Source organism: Centroberyx gerrardi, chromosome 18, assembly GCF_048128805.1.
Source record: "Centroberyx gerrardi isolate f3 chromosome 18, fCenGer3.hap1.cur.20231027, whole genome shotgun sequence".
NCBI lineage: Eukaryota > Metazoa > Chordata > Actinopteri > Beryciformes > Berycidae > Centroberyx > Centroberyx gerrardi.
In genome coordinates, this window is record NC_136014.1 from 21,266,252 (window position 1) to 21,287,236 (window position 20,985).

Sequence of the window (20,985 nt, forward strand, 5' to 3'; positions counted from 1 at the left end):
TATTACTAATGTTTTCCTCTTCAGAATCGTAAGAGAGATGTTTCTTGGACCTAAAACACTGGTAACTTGACTTCATCCATTGATTCACATATTCACTGGTATGAATATGGATGAGATATGTGCATAAATCCATTGCTCTCATTACTACATTTGTCTTATAATTACTGTCGCTATACCATGCTAGGAGGGAGCATAATACTGTCTTACTATTTTAAAGAATACACATATGACCCACTGTGCAAAATAGTTCATATACTGTAGAATGGATGTATAACTAACATTTGTTTTGACATGGATGTGTGGATGTATTGTCAAGAAAATAAATGTGTACAGCTTACGGAATATAGAAAATGTATTTTAAAGAATAGTGCTGCTGTCAGTGGAAAAGTCGACTTATTAAGAAAACTCAGGACATAAAGCGGCATGTCACATTTCAATTCAAGTGCAAATAAATTGTTAAATAAAAACGGTCAAATCTGGAGTTACACAGTTTTCAAACAACATCAGAAATATGCAATTAATTATATCGCTGTACTGTATAATGCTGTGTAACTGTAGGCCTATAGTGGAAATGTCATGTTGAAAATGTAAGGGCATCTTTCCGCTGTCAACAGTGACAGCTGTAGCTGTGAAAACGAGGCACCTTTCCCTTGTGAATAAAATTTCGGACTATTTTTGATTTATCAAATAGCATAAACAACCATTCAAATATAACCATGTTCGTGTTAACAAGTCAAGTACTGAGTTTTAAAATCATATTTTTTCATAAAACAAGCTAAAAACCAGTGGAGTGAGGTCATTTCCAATGCCAAATCTTTCAAAAATGTTCTTAAAATGAGTCACATTATCTTGAAAGTGGGGTGAGCTCCTTATTTCAAGATATTGACAGTTGTTTCAAGAATCGTTGAAAAAAGTGACAACAAGAAACAGTATCTCGCCTCATTGGCAGGCGTTTGTAACTTGTTTGAAAAAAAGATTTTAAGATACAATTCCAGATTAAATAAACTGTAAAGATGTCTACTTGTATCAGTACACATAAAAACAGCATCTATTATTATAGCATAATGACAACAGTCATTAACATTGCTCATGATGTTGCTTTTCTACCTGTGTGGTATTGCTGTGATGAAGATATTAACAGCATGTCATGAGTAATTAACAAAGTACCTATTACCTAAAAAGACCAATCAGCAGTTTAGCATGTAATTTGTCTACAAGGGTGGAACATTATGTGTTGATATGTTTAGTCACAGCATTATCACACACATACAAGAACAACTCCATGTTAAAGTTGCAATCCTTTTGGGTTAGGGAATCATTTGCTATCAAAAATCATCTTCTGAGCTACTAGTGCAAAGTTTGGCTGTTGGAGAATGCCATATGTTTAAAGCCAAGTCATCAGACAAACTAAGAATAATCTGAGAATACTGCTGCTGATAAGGCAACTGGGCTTCACCAAAAAATCTTTCAAGCTCAATTCAAGGCTAAGAGCCATATAGCCACAACAGTCCCTCATGGCACATTAATGGATCAATTTCTCTCAGTCTGTATAATGGGCCAAAGACTGTGGGGGCTATATGGGAGACCGCAATGGATCAAGTCAAATTTTCTCAAGAATAATACTATCCTGTCTCCATTTACTATCACAGAATAAAAGGGCAAAAAATGTAAGGATTGTACCTTTAAGTGTTTCCATTGATAAGACCTATTAGAGGGATATTTCCAGGTTCCACACACTGCAACAACCACACGACACATGGAACAAGAATCCGTAATGATTAATAACAAGGTTATTAGACATGGACAGCAACATTGTGTGCACGATTATCATATAACACCAGAAAACTTTATCAGAAACATTAGGAAACTTTAGAAAGATTATGTAATTATGTAACAATGCACAGGCTAAGAACGATTTCATTTAAATAATTCAAAATGTTATCAAAAGCAGAAGAACTACCTCCTTCTAATGTGTAAAAATACAGTATAATAAGCAAGATGTGAAGGAGACTTTAACATTTAGCACTTTTCAGTACTTGATCACACACTAAGGCCTTTCTACGGACATTCAAAGTCTTATTTTGGTAACACTGGCAACAATGGCCTCATTCCAGTGTATTAACCTGTGTAATAACCTATGGAAAAGTACATTTGAGTGTTGTAAATACATTATGTATTAAGGAGATTTTCCTTAATAGATATCTACATAGTAATAGTGTGTACTTACAATACTTTTCCATAGGTTAATACACTGGAATAAGGCCATTTTAAAGTAAAGTGTTACTTTTTATTTTATTTTGGCGTTATCCATCTGCGATCCACCTATGCATTTGTTTGCAATGTCAGTGCATGTCAATAATGAAACTAATTCTCTCAACATCTCATGCAAGCCTTACCATGTATTGCAGGAGCAGTAGTGGGCCTAATAATAAAAAATAAGTAGCCTAAAGGGCTTGTATGTGATTATGAGAGAAATGCTTACATTACCCATAGATTTGCACTAGTATTACTAACAAATACTTAAGGGAGGCTAGTGGCAATTTCTATGAAACAACAACACTGATATGAAACCTTCTGAACGTCTTAAGGAAGTTCACCTAGTCATGTGACTTGGCTGATGATCCTAGACCAAAATTCCTATTCAGTAACATTGTTTTAGTAGTTGCACTGTATTTTGACAGTAACAAAATATACTGTAAGACAAGTTGATAGCTGATTCTGTGAGTGAATATCTACTGTCCACACTGTTGGATTTGGAAAATGTGAGACAATGCACAATCTCAGCTGTTCCTCACAGTATTAGTATTTACTCCAATAACAGCTCAGAATTTATAATACTTTTTTACTGTCAAATTGCAGTGTTTCATGAGAATGAGGTAGATGTAATTGAAAGGGTCGCTGCCTTTTCCTAACCTTTCCCCCATGCTCCTTGCTCCCAGAATTACTCTCAACATATTCCAGTAACATATTCCAGTGGATTACTCTAATTCAGTAATCTAATTACTTTCAGCTGCTTTTAAATTACTCCAAAATCTATAGAACAAGAAGTTAAACCGTTAGTTTATTGCACATTATACCATGTAATTGGAAAGCTGTAATAGTTGTTATTGCTCTATACAAATAAACATCACTTTAAGATGTGTAAAATGATGCAGATTTTGATATTTACAGTCAAAACACCATTTCCCATCAAATACTGGTATGAGCAATAATCAATTTTTTTCAAAAGTTACTTTGTTTTTTTAGCCTAATCAGATTAATGTAATCCCTTCACATGTAATCCGATTCAACCCCAACCCGCCTGCCACTGGCTCACCAATAGAGATAGTAGAAGAAGGAGAGGACGAAGAAGGACAGCTTGCACCAGGCCTCCTTCAGGCAGAACTTGAGCGTGTCGCCGTTCATCACGGATGCCGGGTCGTAGAGCAGCTCCTTAGTGTCCGTTGGGCTATGGAAGTACCTGCCACAGAGGGCAAAGACCACACCGCGGGTAGTTGACCCGTTCCACACCCCGGGGGAAGGGGGGAGGGGGGAGGGAGGCGGGGCAGATGATGGGAGGAAATGGGGAAGGAGATAAGATGGAAAAAGATGGCATGATGAGTTAGGCGGACACCATCATGCAGCAGACCTGGGGCGAAATCGTAGTTGAATATGTTTGCGGAAACTGGGGAAGTATCCCGATGAGGAGCGCTTGGTTTGCCTTATCTTGCAAGTGGCATTTCCATCCTTTTTTTTTTGTTTGTTTGATTGTCCAGCAAGATAAACAAAGGGCGCCATGCCAAGATCAAATATTTGAATGGATATTCAAATATATATTTTACCCAGGTCTGTTATGCGGTCATACAGGTATCAGGGCTCAGGGTTTATTCTTTGTTTCTAAATCCAGCCAGTTCAGGAAATTACAATTTCCATGCATAATATTATTATATTTCCTCTTTCAAATTACAGTAATTTATCACCTGCTGACTGAATTGAAACTTGAAGACAAAATCCACCCTATAATAGAATTTGCATATGTTATTGCTTTGCTTTTAGCATAATCAATATTTGTGAACACAAACAACTCTGCCTTGAAGCTATGTAAAAAAAAAAAGTGCCAAAGCTCTAATCAGCACTGTCGCCAAAACACAAAACCTGGAGGTGATAAATAGCAGACTGGGTTTGTCGAATCACAAGATGTTTCCTGGAGCTTTTGCATACAAATGAGACTTATTTCACTGGGGCTCTCACAATTGGGAAATGGAAAATGTGCCATACTGAAAATATGTACTCAGACAAAATCACCCTGAGACGACATCAAGAGGGTCTGGCTGTGTGAGAGGGTTTTTATGTTCACAAACACTGACTGAACCTGCAGGAACCATAGTCGTACCTCACGTTAATTCTTTTTTAGGGTGAACTTTGCCTTTAATTGACCCCAACGCTGATACAAATGAATTGGATTCTTTGCAAATGATGGATTATATTAAAGTAAAGTAATGTACATAATAGCCCAGGTGCATAAAGACAGTGGGCTCCTGGTTTCAAGTCATTCGGTCCTCACTGCCCCTCCTAGAGCATTTCACATACACAAACATTCAACTGTGATGTTGGATGTTTTGAACTGAATGGTGTGTGATGCCAAACCAGGAAGCCGCCACCTTTATGCATGTGGTCTATTTTTTTCACGAGTCAGGCTAATAGATGGTTTATGCATGCACATACTGGTTGTTCATAAATTAACTACAATGTACATCTAGTTGTCCATAATGTCTATCTGGGATCAATAGATGACTCATGCATGTATGATGTATTCAATCATGTTTGAGAATGTATTTTAATGTATTTTGAGTGTGATATAGGGGTTTTGTAATGATTCACTTAATATATAATTCCCATGTATTTCAACAAAAGATACATGCTCAAATGACTGATAATGAGGTACACATAGTTTGCTAATAGTTAACAAACTATTCCATAAAATCAGCTTATAAACATTTCAGTATAAAACTATTGATATTCATTGCTCCATAACTCCCCCGAGAAAAGGTGAGACACAAGAGAAAACATAAACTGTCCAATCACGTGATTTAATGTGCATTATCACACACACACACACACACGCACACACACACACACACACACACACACACACACACACACACACAAGTAAGCATGTATGTAGAAACATACGCATTTGAACATACATGTGGCAATGTGCACAAACAAGCATGAACACACTCTTGTTGCCTCACCTGGACGCACAGGCAGAAAGCAGTTCATCTTTCCGACTATTCTAACCAAACACAAACCCACACACACACACACACACACACACACACACTTTGAGGGTAATTCAGCTGGCAACAAAAGCATTTTAAGAAACTGCTTCAGCCAGTCTTTCTTGGAACTTCCCTTCACACGCCCACGCACATTGTGAGAGCTATTAATCCGGCAAAGGATTTTAAGAAACAAAACATGACGTCTCACTCGGGTGAAAACCTTCTCCAAAATCCTAAGAAGAACTTGATTGACGATTCATTTTTCAGTTTTCACATATCACATTGGACAGACAGACGGACGGACACAGCCCAATCCAGAGGCCACCGCCACAGCTACCTTTCTATAGCCAGCCTCATTTGAAACTTCTCTCTCACACACACACACACACACACACACACACACAGAGCAGACCTGCATGTTGCTGTGTCACACCTTGAGCCAGTCTAAACATAGGTGGTGCCTATTTCTCATTCCTGCCAGGGGGTCAGCAGAGACATCACTGTTGGCCTGTAAACCAAAGCTACAGCTGATACAGTCCTGGGGGAGAAGGGTGTGTGTGTGTGTGTGTGTGTGTGTGTTGGGGGGGTGTATGTCAAGCAGCTGGATTACTCGGGTAACCAACAAACTCTAAAAACGGACATGAAATAACTTCTTAAGCGTGCTCCTGATGAGAAATCACCAGTTGGTATGGCTCCAAGACATCCGTCAGTACCAATGTACAAGTTTATTTTGACAAATTATTCAAAACACTGGGAATTACATGTGAAGATTTTGAGCATTTTGCAGGCTAACTGGGCAATCTGGCTTTCTGAATCAGCCCCAAGGAGCATCTGTGAACTCTGCAGAGCATCTCATGGACGCACACTCACAAACACACACACACACACACACACACACACACGCATACACACCCAGCTACGTAGCTATGATCACATATGCACACTCTCTTTCACCCTGTAAACCCAAAAGCCTCTCTGTGTTAATTCAGCTCCTCATTATTATCTCCCTCCCTCCTTTCCTCTCTCCCTCCCTCCCTCCTTTCCTCCTCCCCTCTCCTCTAAATCACCTTGTCAATATTAGATCTCTCTCCCATCACTCACTCTCTCTCTTTCTCTCTCTCTTGCCTCACCGTGTGTCCATGATGCCTCCTGCTACTCTCTCCTTCCTTTTCTCCATCTCTCTTGCTTCTCTCTCTCTCTCTCTCTCTCTCTCTCTCTCTCTCTCTCTCTCTTTCCTTGTCCTCTCTCTCTCTTTCCTTGTCTTTTCATCTCTCAGCTGTGCGGGGAGCAGCATCTGTAGCCAGTGGGCATCTGGCACAATCTCCAATTAATGAGACAGCAAGATGTTTTTCTCTCCTTGGTTCTCCTCTCTTCTCTCATCTCCATGCTCCTCCTCTCCTCTCCTCCCCTTTCCTTTTCTCTGATCTATTCCCTTCTCCTCTCCTCTATTCTCCCCATCTCTCCTTTATTCTCTCCTTCTCCCCTCCTCTTATTCCGGTCTTTTCTTCCCTCCCCTCACTGTGTAACTTCAACCAGCTGAGCACAAACCAATCAAGCGCAGCCTGCCAGTGATCCACGTCAAAACCTCACCAACAAGAAGAACAGCAAAGACGAAAACAGAAAGAAAGGACACAAAAAACAAAACAAATAAAAAAAAAGAACTGGAGATCTTTGACAGGTGACCCATTTTCTGAGCATTGCCGTTCAGGGGCATCAGATGTGTATTGATGTCATCTGCAGCTTTTCAATGAAGGTTTTTTAATTTAAAGCAGCAAACATTAACCTTCTCCACTACGTGCCTAGCCTTAACCCTTTCCCCAATTCTAACCATAAACCGAAATCCTGATCTTGAACTAACTTTAACCTTAACCCTTACTTGCCAACTCTAACCCCAAGCTCTAACCCTAAAGTAATCGCTTAAATAGTGAGGACTGGCAAAACTGTCCTCACTTTGGATGTTTTTCCACATCTCTCTATCCAAAGTGGCCAAAACTACGGGTGAATTTTGAAGCCAATAAGCAAGTGGCGGTCGCGGCAATTCCTCTAACGTCCCTATAGGGCTCCAAAAAGACTCCAAACTGCCCAACTCCATGCAAGTCAATGGGACAACAACCCAACTTCTCACAAAAAATATAAAGTCAGTAAATTTTTTCAACATGGTTATGGTCTCAGTAGCTTTCACTTCTTCTGATGTGTGTCCAAATGGCGATTTGATCGACAGGTCACCAATTTGGGGCCAATATTAGGCGGTGATGCAGCTCTGCAGACGTCCCAAACTTCACCCTCAGCCTCACTTTGGCTGCTCTGGCTCCAAAAAATGTCAACATGGCACCGACTATAAACACAATCTCCAGGCTTCAAAACGGCCTTTCAGAAACCAATGGGTGACTTCACACTCGCTACATCCATCTTTTTTTACAGTCTATTCTCTATCCTTGTGATGACATTTGATCTTCATAAGCCTAGAAATACAAGAACACACACACACACACACACGCGCCTATGGTGGATTGGATAGTTACCTCCATGTGTTGTAGAAGAGCAGGGGGATGTTGAGCCCCACAGTTAGCCACTCCTGGGCGCACAGGAACATGATGCAGAAGAGCCCATGGATGGAGTATTCTGGTAGCACCAACTATAGAAGAGGAAGGAAAGGAAAGATAGAAGCAGAGAGAAAGAGGGGAGCAGGGATAGAAGTTGATGCAGGGAGAAAGAGGGGGATTGTAGAGGGTGAAGCAGGAGAAGAAGATAGAGAGAAATATGGGTGTTAGAGCAGGAAAGAGATACGAAAGGAGGGAGAGGAAGAGGAGGATGAGTCAGAGAGAAGAGAAGCAGAGGGAAGAGAGGGGTTTGATTGATTACTCAGATTTTAATCATTGATAGAAAACTGAAGAACCTCATAATGACAAGAAGCAGAGAGCCAGGCGTCGTGCCAGAGCGCACACAAACACCAACTCTCGGGCTTGGCTCTAAATCTTCCCCACTAGCGCCTCTTTACTGCGTTGCTGATGATACATGAATATTACATGATGAGACTGCAATATATTTTAATAACAGCGCCGTGTCTTGTGCATCGATGTAGATCTTAGAGGTGCTGGCAAAGTGCAGGGAATAAATGTCCATGAAAACTGTTGGTTTACTGCACACTTAACCACTTAGGCCAACTTGTTGAAATGATCTGTCTCATTAATTGGTCTGTGAGTGTTTAAGTGCTTTTATAGGAAGCGTATTTTACTGCCATGGCATTTTCTCTCTCGCACTGATTTTGTCCCTCATTGGTTTGCTGGCAATGTTGGTGATACTTGAATGTGAACTTATTCTACTGATGTACTCATTGTACTGTAAGTTGGATAGGGTGAGAGTGTCTGCTAAAAATGAGTGTTTAAATGCCAGAAAGTAATTGTTAAGTGCAAGAAAGTTTGGCAAAGGTACAGGAGCAAGAAGGTAAACAGTGGAAAGACTGTTCTCTCTTTGAGTGAGATAAATGGCAAATGCAGATATTGCTGGAAATTACCATACTGTCCTTTTTATCTATATATAATTCAGAAGCTTTCTCAACCTCCCTCACACACTACTCTTGTTCTAATATGATCACTGTATCTGCATGGAATTAAACAAAATGAAATCCAAACTAAACTTAGTCAACAGATACTCCATCACATACTCATTTCAATGCCCACAGGTGTAAGAAACACCTCAAGCATCATCATTAGCATTCAAATCCTTAGCATAGCCTATATTTAGCCACCGTAAATCTGTCTAGTGTATGCATTCCAAGCGGCTAAATGCCTCCATCTAGATTACGGAGAGCTTAGCTCCACAATGGGAAACACACTGATGGCAGGGCTCCACCACTCATTATCATAATAACTCTAGGACCAGGCCCTCCAAACATGGGAGGCTTGAGACGACCTCCTGGCAACCAGGACGTGTGAGATTATGTGTGAGAGTCGTTAGGAATTCTTATCCAATCCCCCCCCTCCTTCCCCTCTTTAGCAACAAGCCACATCTGTCATTTTCCAACTCTCTGTGAAATAAAAACTTGGGAGTAAGTTAAAAGAAGCTTACAGTATATCTGCACAGTTTTACAATGAGTCATAATAAAAAGCTTGCACTTTGGCTCAAAGGGAGTATCGTAAATATTGTGTGAATGATTGTTGGAGGCGATGGTTTGAATCAGATGTGCAGGTAATGCAAAGTTACGCCGCTCAACGTGTTGCAAAGGTAGGCTTAGATTTGCCCTGATGAAGGCCACAAGCCGAAACGCGTTGGTCTATCTATAAAGTTGTTCTATATACTACAAGTGTTGCTGGAGTTTTTGCCTTTTTAGACCTTTTTCCCTTCTTCATGCACCTTGGAAGTAGGTGAAGTTGTGCCAGAAACCTCTACTAGGCTTAGATTTGCAGCCAACTAAAATGCACCTTAAAGGGAGTGACAGCAATATTTACAAATGTGTCCTTTTTATTAAATGTCACTGGTGTGTACTACATTAGTACTACAAGATTTGAGCACTCTTAATATTCAGTAAGTGTAATAAAATTAAACTTAGGGAGCATTTTCTAAAGTGATACAATTCAGAAGGGCTGTGTGGGCGTTACCTTTGCCCATAGGCTGTTAGTATCTGAAAATAATGTCACTTTTTGATAGGATCACACCCCTGGTATAGTCATTTTTCAATCCCACCCCACATAAAACAGCTGTTGGGATCATCAGACAGGTTTCTCTCAGCATAGAAATGACTTCAGTTTCTCAGAGTTTAGTGATGTTATTCTCAAAAATATCCATTTTAATGAGAAACTGCAGATTATAGTTGGCTATTCTTTTAACATGGGTGAGATAGTCAGGCATAACAGTTCAGTGTTTTGAAGTGTTAGTCTAATTCACTTAAGCATCATCAGTCTGCATATTGCTGACCGAGGTACATGGACATGTAGCATACTTTGAGCATATTAAATGGCACTCAATGGCATAATATAGTACCTATGTACACTTACAACCACACATCGTGAAAAGGAGAAAGAAGGGGTGTATTTGTGTATGTGTGTATAAGTGTGTGTGTTACTTTAATTCCCTAGAGATCTTATCCTGTCCTGAGCATTGTGGGAAAAGCGGTGCACCTCCACACAAAATCAGCATTTCAAGCCCTTAACGCTACACAGTTACCCTGTTAGAAGTAATGTATGCATTATTGGAAAAAAGGAAAACCTTTTGAAGTGCTTAAAGTATGAGGGAAAAAAAGGGGACATACTGTAGATAGATAGACAGACAGACAGAAACAAAAACTATAGTGTGGGAGGGAGAGGGGGAGGCAGTGCTGTTTTCAAGAGTGAGATGAAGAGAGCGCGGTCATTGGAGAGATCTGCTCTGATTTGTCATCCAGCAAAGTTTAAGTGGTGTTTCACTTTTGTAGAACCCTTAACATGTAAACTTCCATATGAGTTCATGAATGCACATTCCCCAATATTTCAACAACAAGTTGAATAGTGTCAGACATCTTGAAACATCTTGAAACACGCCAGAAACACGTCTACACCGATTCTAAATTTAGTCCATTCACCATAGAATTAGAATGGATCATCACTGATAATTATAAGATCAATAAATACGAACATAGCAAAACATACATACAACAAACATAGCAAAAGAGGGTTATATAAACATAAACACAACCAACAGTTACAACAATAGAACATCTTAAAGAGATAATATATGAGATTCTTCTTCTTCTTATACAGTATTTATTTCAAACAAGCCACTTTTCGCTCAAACTTCATCAACAGAAAATCCAAGGAACAAGACGTCACAGTACTGGACACGCTGTTTGATTGACAGGTGATCTCTGGGAAGTGCAAGAGCAATGACCGCTTAGCACCAAAGATCTTACCAAAACCTAAAAAAATGAGGACGTCGCAGATTACCACCAATCAGCAAAACACGGCTAGCCACACTTCAAGGGTCTTTGACCAATCAGATTGTTTGACTGAAACCGCCTGCTGTATTAATCCCTACAAACACCTGAATGACCCCAATATTGGTGATTCACCTGAGAACTATGCGTGCTAAAACATGAAAATGTTCTAGTGCAGTGAAATGTAGCTTTTCAACACTATAGTTAATGCTATTCACAAAGCAAGCCCCTTCACCACTCATGTATATTTAACAGTCTACGCTCCAACACATTATGGTCCCATTCTGAGCCGCCTGGCCTTGAACATTATTGTATATGCTGCCATAAAGAGGCAGTGTTCACGATGCATTATTCACGTGGCTACATGCCTCCTAATAACAGAAAAACACATTTTCACTGAATAGCTCTTCAACAGCGGGAGACGAGAAAACTGCTGCTCAGACAAAAACTAAATATATCCATTTGCTTTCACGCATGTGGTAGAGGCACATATACAGCATGCACACACACACACACACATACATATGTCCATGGATGAGAGGACACATGCACACACACACACACACACACACCCCCTCTCCCCACATACACACACACACAGAGACACTCCCCTCCCCACACAGACAAAAAGCTCATTAAAAAACAAATAGTCACACAAAGCTTTACATTCTGTCCCCCTCTCTTTCAAATCCCTACTGTACGTTGGCGGAGAGCACTCAGTCGAAGGCACAAACATGATCCAGAACAACCACGCTACACTCATGAAGTACATAAAGCATGAGCGGCGAAAACACAACTGTCGGTGGTAAGCACGGAAAACATGATGAAAACAGCCTCGTGTCCCCAAGAAGGCTTGACTATGAATGTAAGATGGTTAAAAAGCAGTGTTGTAGCATGTAAAGGTTTAGATGCTAGTGTACTGCATGGTTTTGTCACCGCCCAGCATCAACGTGTGTCATGTTTTAAGTCATTATCCTGTAATAGTCAAGCATATATACTATACTATACTCCCTTTCAAATTACAGCTTCCTTATAGCTGTAATTGCAGTAATTACACTGAAATAAAATACATGGTAAATTATGAAATGTTATTCAGTTTGAGCAGAAAGGAGAATGGCCACTGGCTCCATTTGCACTTGTTTAAATCCAACAATCTGACCAGCAAGTGTTCAGTCAAGGTCAGCTGAATGGTCAGGCCTAATTTTAGGAACAGCTGATGTGTCAAAATGTTACATTTTGACACATCAGTCAATTACATTGTATTATATGAAAAAAAAACAGGAGCTGTGTTTATAAAGTGTTACAAACATGCTAGACATATTTTTTCAGTGTCATCACCTAAGCCCCTCCAGGTCCAGGCCTTGCCTCATTTTTTTTCCGACAATCCCCCTGAGCATTATGTTGTTGTTTTTTTCATGGCTCAGTTGTGAAGATATGTTGGTTCCTGACAGACATATGGAAACACACACACACACACACACACACACACACACACATAAACACACAGAGAGTACACCAGGATGTAAAAAGCGGAAAAATTACCAACAACAAATGCAAATCAAACAATTATTAAACTAAGCGGGGCACTGCTGGCGACCCTGCAGTGACTTCATACAGTATAAATGCTCAGCAGAGGTGTGTGTGTGTGTGTGTGTGTGTGTGTGTGTGTGTGCATGTGTGCGTGTGTGCTGAAGCATATGCATTAAATTTCCATACAAATGAATAACAACTATTTTCTTCCTCTAATCGCAGACTGTCTGAGCGGATCTTCTGAAGCTGTGTGTGTGTGTGTGTGTGTGTGTGTGTGTTGACAGGGGGACCCATCTGGGACTGCGCCTGGCTGGGACTGGAGATGTGTTTCTGTGGCTGGGGTGCCCGGGGGCCGCCCTTACACCCATCTGATCCACCCAGCAGCTTCGCTACTGCAACCCTGACAAGGGTTCATTCAAGTGGGAATCTATTTTTTGCTTTCCATCCGACTCAGTACAGCTATCCTACAATACACAGTGTCACTACTGGACACTCTGCACAGCTGCAACTGTACTGTAGATGCCATGCTGCCTGACCGTGATAGAATGCTGAATGTATATATATATGTATGTATGTATGTATGTAAATCTATAAATAGTTGCTGGATGTTTTGCACTGTCTCCTTGAGTTGAAAGCTGATGTTCCTGTACCATGTGTGCCTGTATATACTTATGTTCAGTTATGTAGTGGAAAATGAAAAAAGCGGCTAAACTATGAACTCCAGTAAGTGTTCATCATACAGTACAACCAATGTGAAGAAAAGTTCACGATTCAATACGATGTAATAAATAGAAGTTCAATGACAACAAAGTCTGACTGTGCAGAATTATGTTTATTTCTGAGCCATAAATCTTTCTAGCGGTGGCATTGGCTCGCTAGAATGTAAACAACAATTTAAAAATGTCATTACAAAGTGCAAATAATATAATTTCAATGGAGAGCTAATATCGCGATTCATTTTTCTGCCCCGTGATACATATTGTCACAGTTTTGTATTGCGATATATTGAATTTCGATATATCGTCCCATGCCTACTGTATTGCCAAAAAGCATTAATTCATGTTTTTTCCCCAATATTCATATAACTTAAATCAGTTGATACCACTTACTGTAGTATTATGGAAATCAGCCTGAAAAGCTAGGTAAACTCTATTTACCACAGCAAAATTGTCATTGTTAATTTAACTCTGAGAGTTTAAAAGTCAACACTATGCCAGCATTTATATAAATCCAGATCCATCAGAGTTAATTGAACACTTTTTAGGTTTTGAACAGCCGCCCCAGAGCAAATATCAGCTCTGAGTGAACAAACAGCTCTCCAATCAACTCTTGTCAACTCAAACCAATTGTCAAAAACCAACACTTATTCACACTGGAGAATTTGCTGTGCACAAATAAAACGTTAAAAGTAAAGGTAAAAGGAGCTTAGCTGGGTTTACCCTCCACTACATTCCTGCTTATGCTCCTATGTTATTTGTTGATGTCACCAAAACAAATTTCTGTACCTCTATTGTACTTGGCAACTGAGATGAATCTGATGGTGATTCTACTTCAAAAGAAATCCACTATTTTTCTTTTTTATTCAGGAATTTCTGCTTTGCTAGACAGCATACAGCAGCAAGTGACAGGAAACATGGGGGAAGAGAGGAGGTGACACGCAAAAAAAAAAAAAAAAGGGCATCAACCAGATTCACATCCACAATACTGAAAATACACGGTTTGCGTCTCAGTCTGCTGAGCCACCAGAACACCCTGCAAAAATCCTGGTATTTTTGCATGAATTATGTATCATGGTGTGAGCAAGGAGCAGCAGGGTGAGAGAGAGAGAGGGATGAGGTGTGAAAAAGAAGGAAAGCAAGGGAAAATGAGAAAGAGGACAGCGAGGAATGGGGAGTTACAGCTTTTTCAGTAAAAGGCATAAGTGCTGGGACAGTCGGTCTTTTTTGCTGCTGATTCATCTGGAGTGTGGTATGGATTTTATATCAAAAGCTGAATCTAGCTGTGACAAGTCTGACTGGGAGCTTTTAACTCTGGGTCTTTACTGGCTACTGTCAACAGCAAAAAAGGCCAAATCTGGCTCACAATACTAAAATATGCCTCTATATCTAGGTTGCTATTCTGCAAAAGTAAATATTTTAAAACCTCCTGTCTTTAAATCCCACTCTATAATCACTCTCTATATTCTTAAAACCCCACTAATCATCCCCTTACTGACTTTTTAACATTTTCTCTCGTGTTTTCTACCGTTTTTCACTCTCAAACTGACTGACTCAGTGTTTGAGACAACAGCATGTGACAGCTGAAGGTGTCTTACATGTATTTTAAGGATGTGAAAGATTTGCTCACATTGGCAATGCCTGTAAACAACAACCTGAGCTCTTATTTTAATTTGTTTTACTAGCACTTCTCTCACAGGAATGTTGTCAGGAATGCCTTACACTTGCACTGCTTATTGTCGGTTGCTTCTAATGTTGAGGATCTCGGAATTGAACCTTATTCTACTGTTTCTATAAGAGCAAATGCCCTTAATGTAAGTATAAATGTAATGTAATAAACTCTGAAATAAAGTCATAGGTAAAACTCCCCAAGAATCCGGGAAATATGCTGCATTCATTAATTTCTCTCTGTTGTGTATCAGTGACATACTGTATCTCTGAGAGGCAAATAAATAAAAAAAGAAATAATAAAACATAGAACAAATACAGTATCTCTCCCCTTTTACCATGGCCTGAGTGATTCGTTCCATTCTGATTGGCTGGAAGGTATCCATTAATTTTCCACAACTGGACACAGCCATCTTATCACAGTTTAAAATGAATGTGGCTGGCGAGGTTTGAGCGGTCCACTCCAGCCATACACACAGAGAGAACAGTGTGCAAAGAGCAGCGTAATCTGTCTTTTCCTTGGTATCTTTCCCTGCAGTGATAGTTCAGCTCACCACAGAAGAAGCCAGTATAAACACTCTAACACATGGGGCCTAGAGCAGGGACATGGGGAATGGTCAGGTAGTAGAAAAACAGGAGACAGTCGTAAAAACAATCATCTTCCTCAATACCATTTTCTGCTCATGCTGATTGGTCCAGCTTATGTCTCTTATACTTTGCAGTAGTGTGATTGGTTGCTTTGAGTGATAGGAATGGACCAATCTGCATTTTTTCCACTTTGTTTTTAATTTAAGTCCCTAGTGTGATCAAGGTAACATAAGGCCTATGAGACACTTGTATTACTATATAGATAGGTCTATACTGTATAGATGCAGTCAAATTAAGTTAGCAGCATCTGGGATAAGTTGAGGCACAGGTCAGCGTGTTTCTGGTCTAGTTAGACCGGCTTCAATGGTGTTTGAGGCAGGATAAAGGATACTGTAGCTAAAATGCACAACACTTGGAACAATTTAGTAAAAGTAAAAGTGACCGACCGACTTTTCACGACGTTTTTTCTGGAGTAGTGACCTGCGGTGAGGTTGTAGTGTGGAACTGCCTCTAAATGACCTCAACCAGTCTCAAATAACATATGTGGAATTGAACAGCTATTCTCTATTTGGCCTCCAGGAGGCGCAGTGACATCTCTCATCCCTCATCATGTTGCCATCTGCTGGTAAAGTGTATAAAATGTTGGCTGCAGAACGAATGAGCCAAGCTTTAAAGGACAGCAGCACATTGGAAAACAGATTATGTAATTCTCCATACAAGACTAGATGGTCAGTTTTAGTGATAGTACATTAGAACTAGTGCACTTTTAAAAGTATCTGCCTGCAGAAAATTGCTGACTTGTGAATGGATTAGCGATTCGCTGACTATGATACTGTACTAATGGTTCAGATTGCCGTCTTGACCCTGCGATGAGTCATTTCTGCTGATTTATTTGAAGAAAGGCACCAGACTATTCCTGTAGTTGTTATCTGCAGGGTGTCATGCAGACAAAAATCCTGGCCAGGCACAATTAGATCAGAGGGATCTGTTTTGTTCTCAGTTGGGAAATCTGACACTGAAGGAATGAGACTAGAGAACTTTACTGGGTTGCATACTTGCTGCAAGCTTGACCTAAACTGACTTGCTCTTCTTTTAGTTAGCCAATGTACTGCATCTCACACTGAATTTTGCATGTTTTACATCATTGCATATGTTCATTTTCTTCATTTTCTTGCTAAATAACAAGCATTAAAGTTGATTTTCTTATTGCATTGCTTTCCTAATGTGGGCAGAGCTCCAAAATGTGTTGCCTATTTCGTGGGTGTGGCAGCCGAAAGCTCTGGCACCGCCCAGCACGTCAAATCAGTGTCAAAAAAGCGTCATCTGTGCATTGACTAAGAGTGAAAGCGGCCACTTTTACACAGCACATCCGTATATTCCTGTGTGAAAGATGTTAAATAATAGATTCGGGTTACATTTCCATAACCCAGTGGTAACAACCGCCTTCCGTTTCACCTTTTGCCTCTCCCCCTCTCCTTGCAGCAAACCTGTATTTCATCCACCTTCACTTTCCTGCTTGAAGTGTCCCTGCTTGTTCACTTTCGCCTGCTCTTTTCCCTCTCATTAACTGTGGGCTGAGGCAAACAGCTCCCAGACCTCTTACTACAAATCACCATCCAATATTGTAAATGAGAGCTGCGGCCCACGCTCCCTTTCAGAGCCCAAGTGGAACCTGACAGGGCCGCCTCGGCTCGGCCTCAACCTCTCCAGGTCCAATTAGCGAGGCCTCCCGCCACGGAGTGCGCTCACTCACAATTGAAAAGAGGCTGGAGAGCTTTTGAAATGTGACTTTTCAGGCAGCTCCCCTAAGGGACACGAGGTGCGCGCACCAGGTCACTGAGCAACACTGAGAACTAATGAGGGAAATAAATAAATAGAGAGAGAATGAAAGAGAGAGAAAGAGGGAGAGTGCGGATGTAACTGTTTTGCATGCAGCTGAGCAAACAAACCGACCTCACAGCCCACTTTTCGCCGCTCCTCATCTCACCCCGTTCACGCTGACTCGTGGTTTGTCTCCCACCTGGTTGTGCAGCAGCAAATTAGCACCACTGAGCAGGCATGAGACCACGGCTCCCAACAGGAGAGGGTGGCGATGAACTTTGATACTGAGATTTAACCGTTGGCTGAACTCTCTGATTTTCATTTGGCTGACTGGCAGATCTTTGGGTTCCTGCAAGTGGAACCTGTGTTCAAACCACGGATATAGGAAACAATCTAGACAGACGCAGCCACTGATGTTCGCTCCTACAGTGCAGACTGAAGACAGCTTTCATCACTGCATCCATATTCCTTCAGTCAGTCTACGGCTTGTTCCTGACACATTGGTAGCATGGGTATAACATTAAAGAGCCTGCACAGTCAGCTCTGCCAATCAGAAGTAATGTACTCTAGTGTCCAAAGGGGACCAGGCACAAACCTGGGACCTCATGCACCCCAAGCAACAATGCTACGACTATACGAACAGGGATATTCTATTTAGTGGAGTAGTTAGCAGGCCCTTCCAGAGATGCTACACTACCCCTACCGAATGGGAGAGCATGTCCCACGGCAACTATGGCATCCCTCAACCCGAACCTCTTGCACTGACACACCTCTCTGATGGCCTTTATTTCACCGTCCCACTTCTGACACCAGTGCGGCGTTGGTGGGGACCAGGCGTGACCCCAGGACCTCATGTTCTCCAGGCAACAACGCTACCCATCGCACCAACAGGGAAATCTCAGCTGGTAGTATCAACACAAGAGACAATCCTGGCTCAGCAAGGATGGAGCAAGTGACTAAGTGTGGCCCAATTGATTATAGGCTACTGCCTGAACCATTTGATTATTTAACTGACAAAATTAAATGTCAGAGCCACATATTACAGCCACATTTTTCCAATGTCCGGCCAAATTCAGGTCGATAAGCAGTCAGTCAGTCAGTCAGTCAGCCGTCACACATTTAACTTCTAACACCAAACAACGCTCTCTCACCTCGTATTGAGTGAAGTGTTACCGTTTTGCTAATGTGGAAGATTTGCAACTGCAGTGGGTAATCTATGTATTATTATACTTTAATTAATCTATGGCCAATCCAATTATTTTTTGCCAGCAAATATATTAGTTACAACTACATTGAGCTGGCAAAGCAGCTTTTGTGTGGAATTTATTAAGTGTGGATAATGCTAACAAAACATTTTGGCAAACAGGCTGCTGTGTTATGATACTGAAAGACAGCTAACCTGTCAGAGTGAATGCTTGCTCAACTGCTGCTGCTGCTTTGGTTCAATCCAAATGAAAGGAACCGTTTGGAAAAATCAAGTTTTGCTCTCTTTTCTCACATTGCAAGTTAGAAGGAGTCAGTTGAGAGGCATCAAAGTTTTGTGTTCCATGATACTACTTTTGGTTCTACTGTATAACGTTCATGAAATAATTGTCTGCAGTACTAATGCAAGATGGATAAAGGATAAATAAATGAAGATGGTTTGCTTCAAAGGCTTCCTATTAATGCAAATTATTTTTTGTGTTGATTTGTCCTCTAAGATCAAGACATTACGGCACAAACGAGATAAAAGAACGATTAAAAAAGATATGCAGTAGCCACCCAGGCAGCCAGGAAACTTATGGCCCTCTCCTTCTCTGCAGTCTCCCACATGTAACGTACACACAATCAAGTGCATGACACTCTTCTCCGCCTTGTTCATTTGCGTCCGCTCTTCATCTGGATGTAGCTCGGATGCTCATTTTAGCTGCAGCAATTTTTCCTCCACTGCCTGAGATCAAAAAAGACCTACTCGCCAATTACTGTCTCAACCCTCCCTTCAGAACAGGCAACTGTAATTAAGCTCAGCAAAAAATAATTATACATATTTTACGCCCTTTAAAAGATTCGTATTCCTCCGAGATGCCGCGGTGCAGGGACCCGCACGCTTCATTTAGTTGTTCAAACAGAATTCAGATGAAAAGTTGGACACAAAGGCATAATAATAAGGCCTCTGTTAGGTAGGGAACATGCTAACATATGGAACATACTTTCCATATGTGCTCATGCTCTCAGATGTATTCATTTAGATTCCTCACTTCATCCAAATTCACACAGATTCATCAAAAGGACACAATTTCAGACCACAGATTTAATAACTTGGCATCTTCCTAATGCCGTATTGCTGCTGTCAAGTGAAAACCTTGTAACTTCAAGGTCCCAAATTATTCAGTTTTCTTGATTTTGTTTTCAAATATACCATGGCTCAGGATAAGAATAATGTTCTTCATGATGTTCTGTAAATAGATACAGTTTAATTAAAAGTAGAATTGAATTAGTTAAAGTGAATGAAATTAGGTAAACCTGCTGATTGGAGGCTTTCCTGGTCAAATGCTGTAAACTGGCTTGATTTGAAGGATTCATCCAGTTGTGATGTGATGCGTTGAATGCCGTTCAACCCTAACCTAACCTAACCCTAACCTGGGATTTTTGAAAATGGAATAACTTAAAATTTAACCACTCAAATAAAAGCAAATTTAACGATGTCTTTATTAAACATCTTTGATCATATATGTGTATAAATAAAGGTAAATTTGAATTCCTGTAATAGTGGACCTTTAAATTTTGGTGAATTTCTTGAATAGAAGCAAACCAAGGTCTTGTGTGGGGTGAGACAATTGTATGACCCTGGATTTTATGAAAAACCTTCAAAACCATTTCTATAATTTAAAAAACATGCATGGTCATCAATCTAAAATGTAGGGTGGTTGTTTTAAAAATGGAGTCGGTTGCACAATTACCGAGAAGTTGACATTTTCGAGATTTTAGGTTTTCGCCACACGGCTGAGATATTTTACATATTGCTTTCATTCATTGCCGAGCCTCTGAAAGACCAGCTTCCCTTGAGCTGCGACATCAAAGGGTCCGCTCATTCAACTTAAATAAACTGAGCTCCGGCAGTATTCACAGCCACTCCGCCGATGCCCTCTCACCCAGAGGGCAGGAATGATAGGCATGAAATTGGAAGACTCTTCTTTTTGCAATTGAGTTGATGAAATTCCCGTTCAGCAGGAGCTGGTGATGACAGCAGCCCCAGGTCACAGTGTAGTCTAAGAGCCGTGACGCACACGGGTGAAATTCTGAGGCTACCGAGATGAGCAACATTGCCTTCAGCTGGGATAGAAATTATGGTCACTGGGACAAACTCCATCTGGATAAATAAATTAAGAGATTTATCCCAAAACACTGTATATCATTTTGAGATTCCACCTTAAAAAAATTATAGAATTTTCTTTGCAAATGTCCTCAAATAACTACTAACTTTAATGTTTTTCTATAATAAGTTTGATGTCAG

General features: G+C 40.6%; 1 protein-coding gene across 1 annotated transcript in view; it reads right to left on the bottom strand.

The window, feature by feature from the left end:
• Positions 1-1,708: 1,708 nt before the first annotated feature.
• cnih3 (cornichon family AMPA receptor auxiliary protein 3) overlaps positions 1,709-20,985 on the bottom strand; it is a 62,874-nt gene continuing 43,597 nt past the window's right edge. Inside the window, 4 exon segments of the mRNA XM_071899277.2 lie at positions 1,709-1,736; positions 3,317-3,460; positions 7,594-7,596; positions 7,784-7,896. Of these exon segments, the coding sequence (XP_071755378.1) occupies positions 1,709-1,736; positions 3,317-3,460; positions 7,594-7,596; positions 7,784-7,896 (288 nt within the window).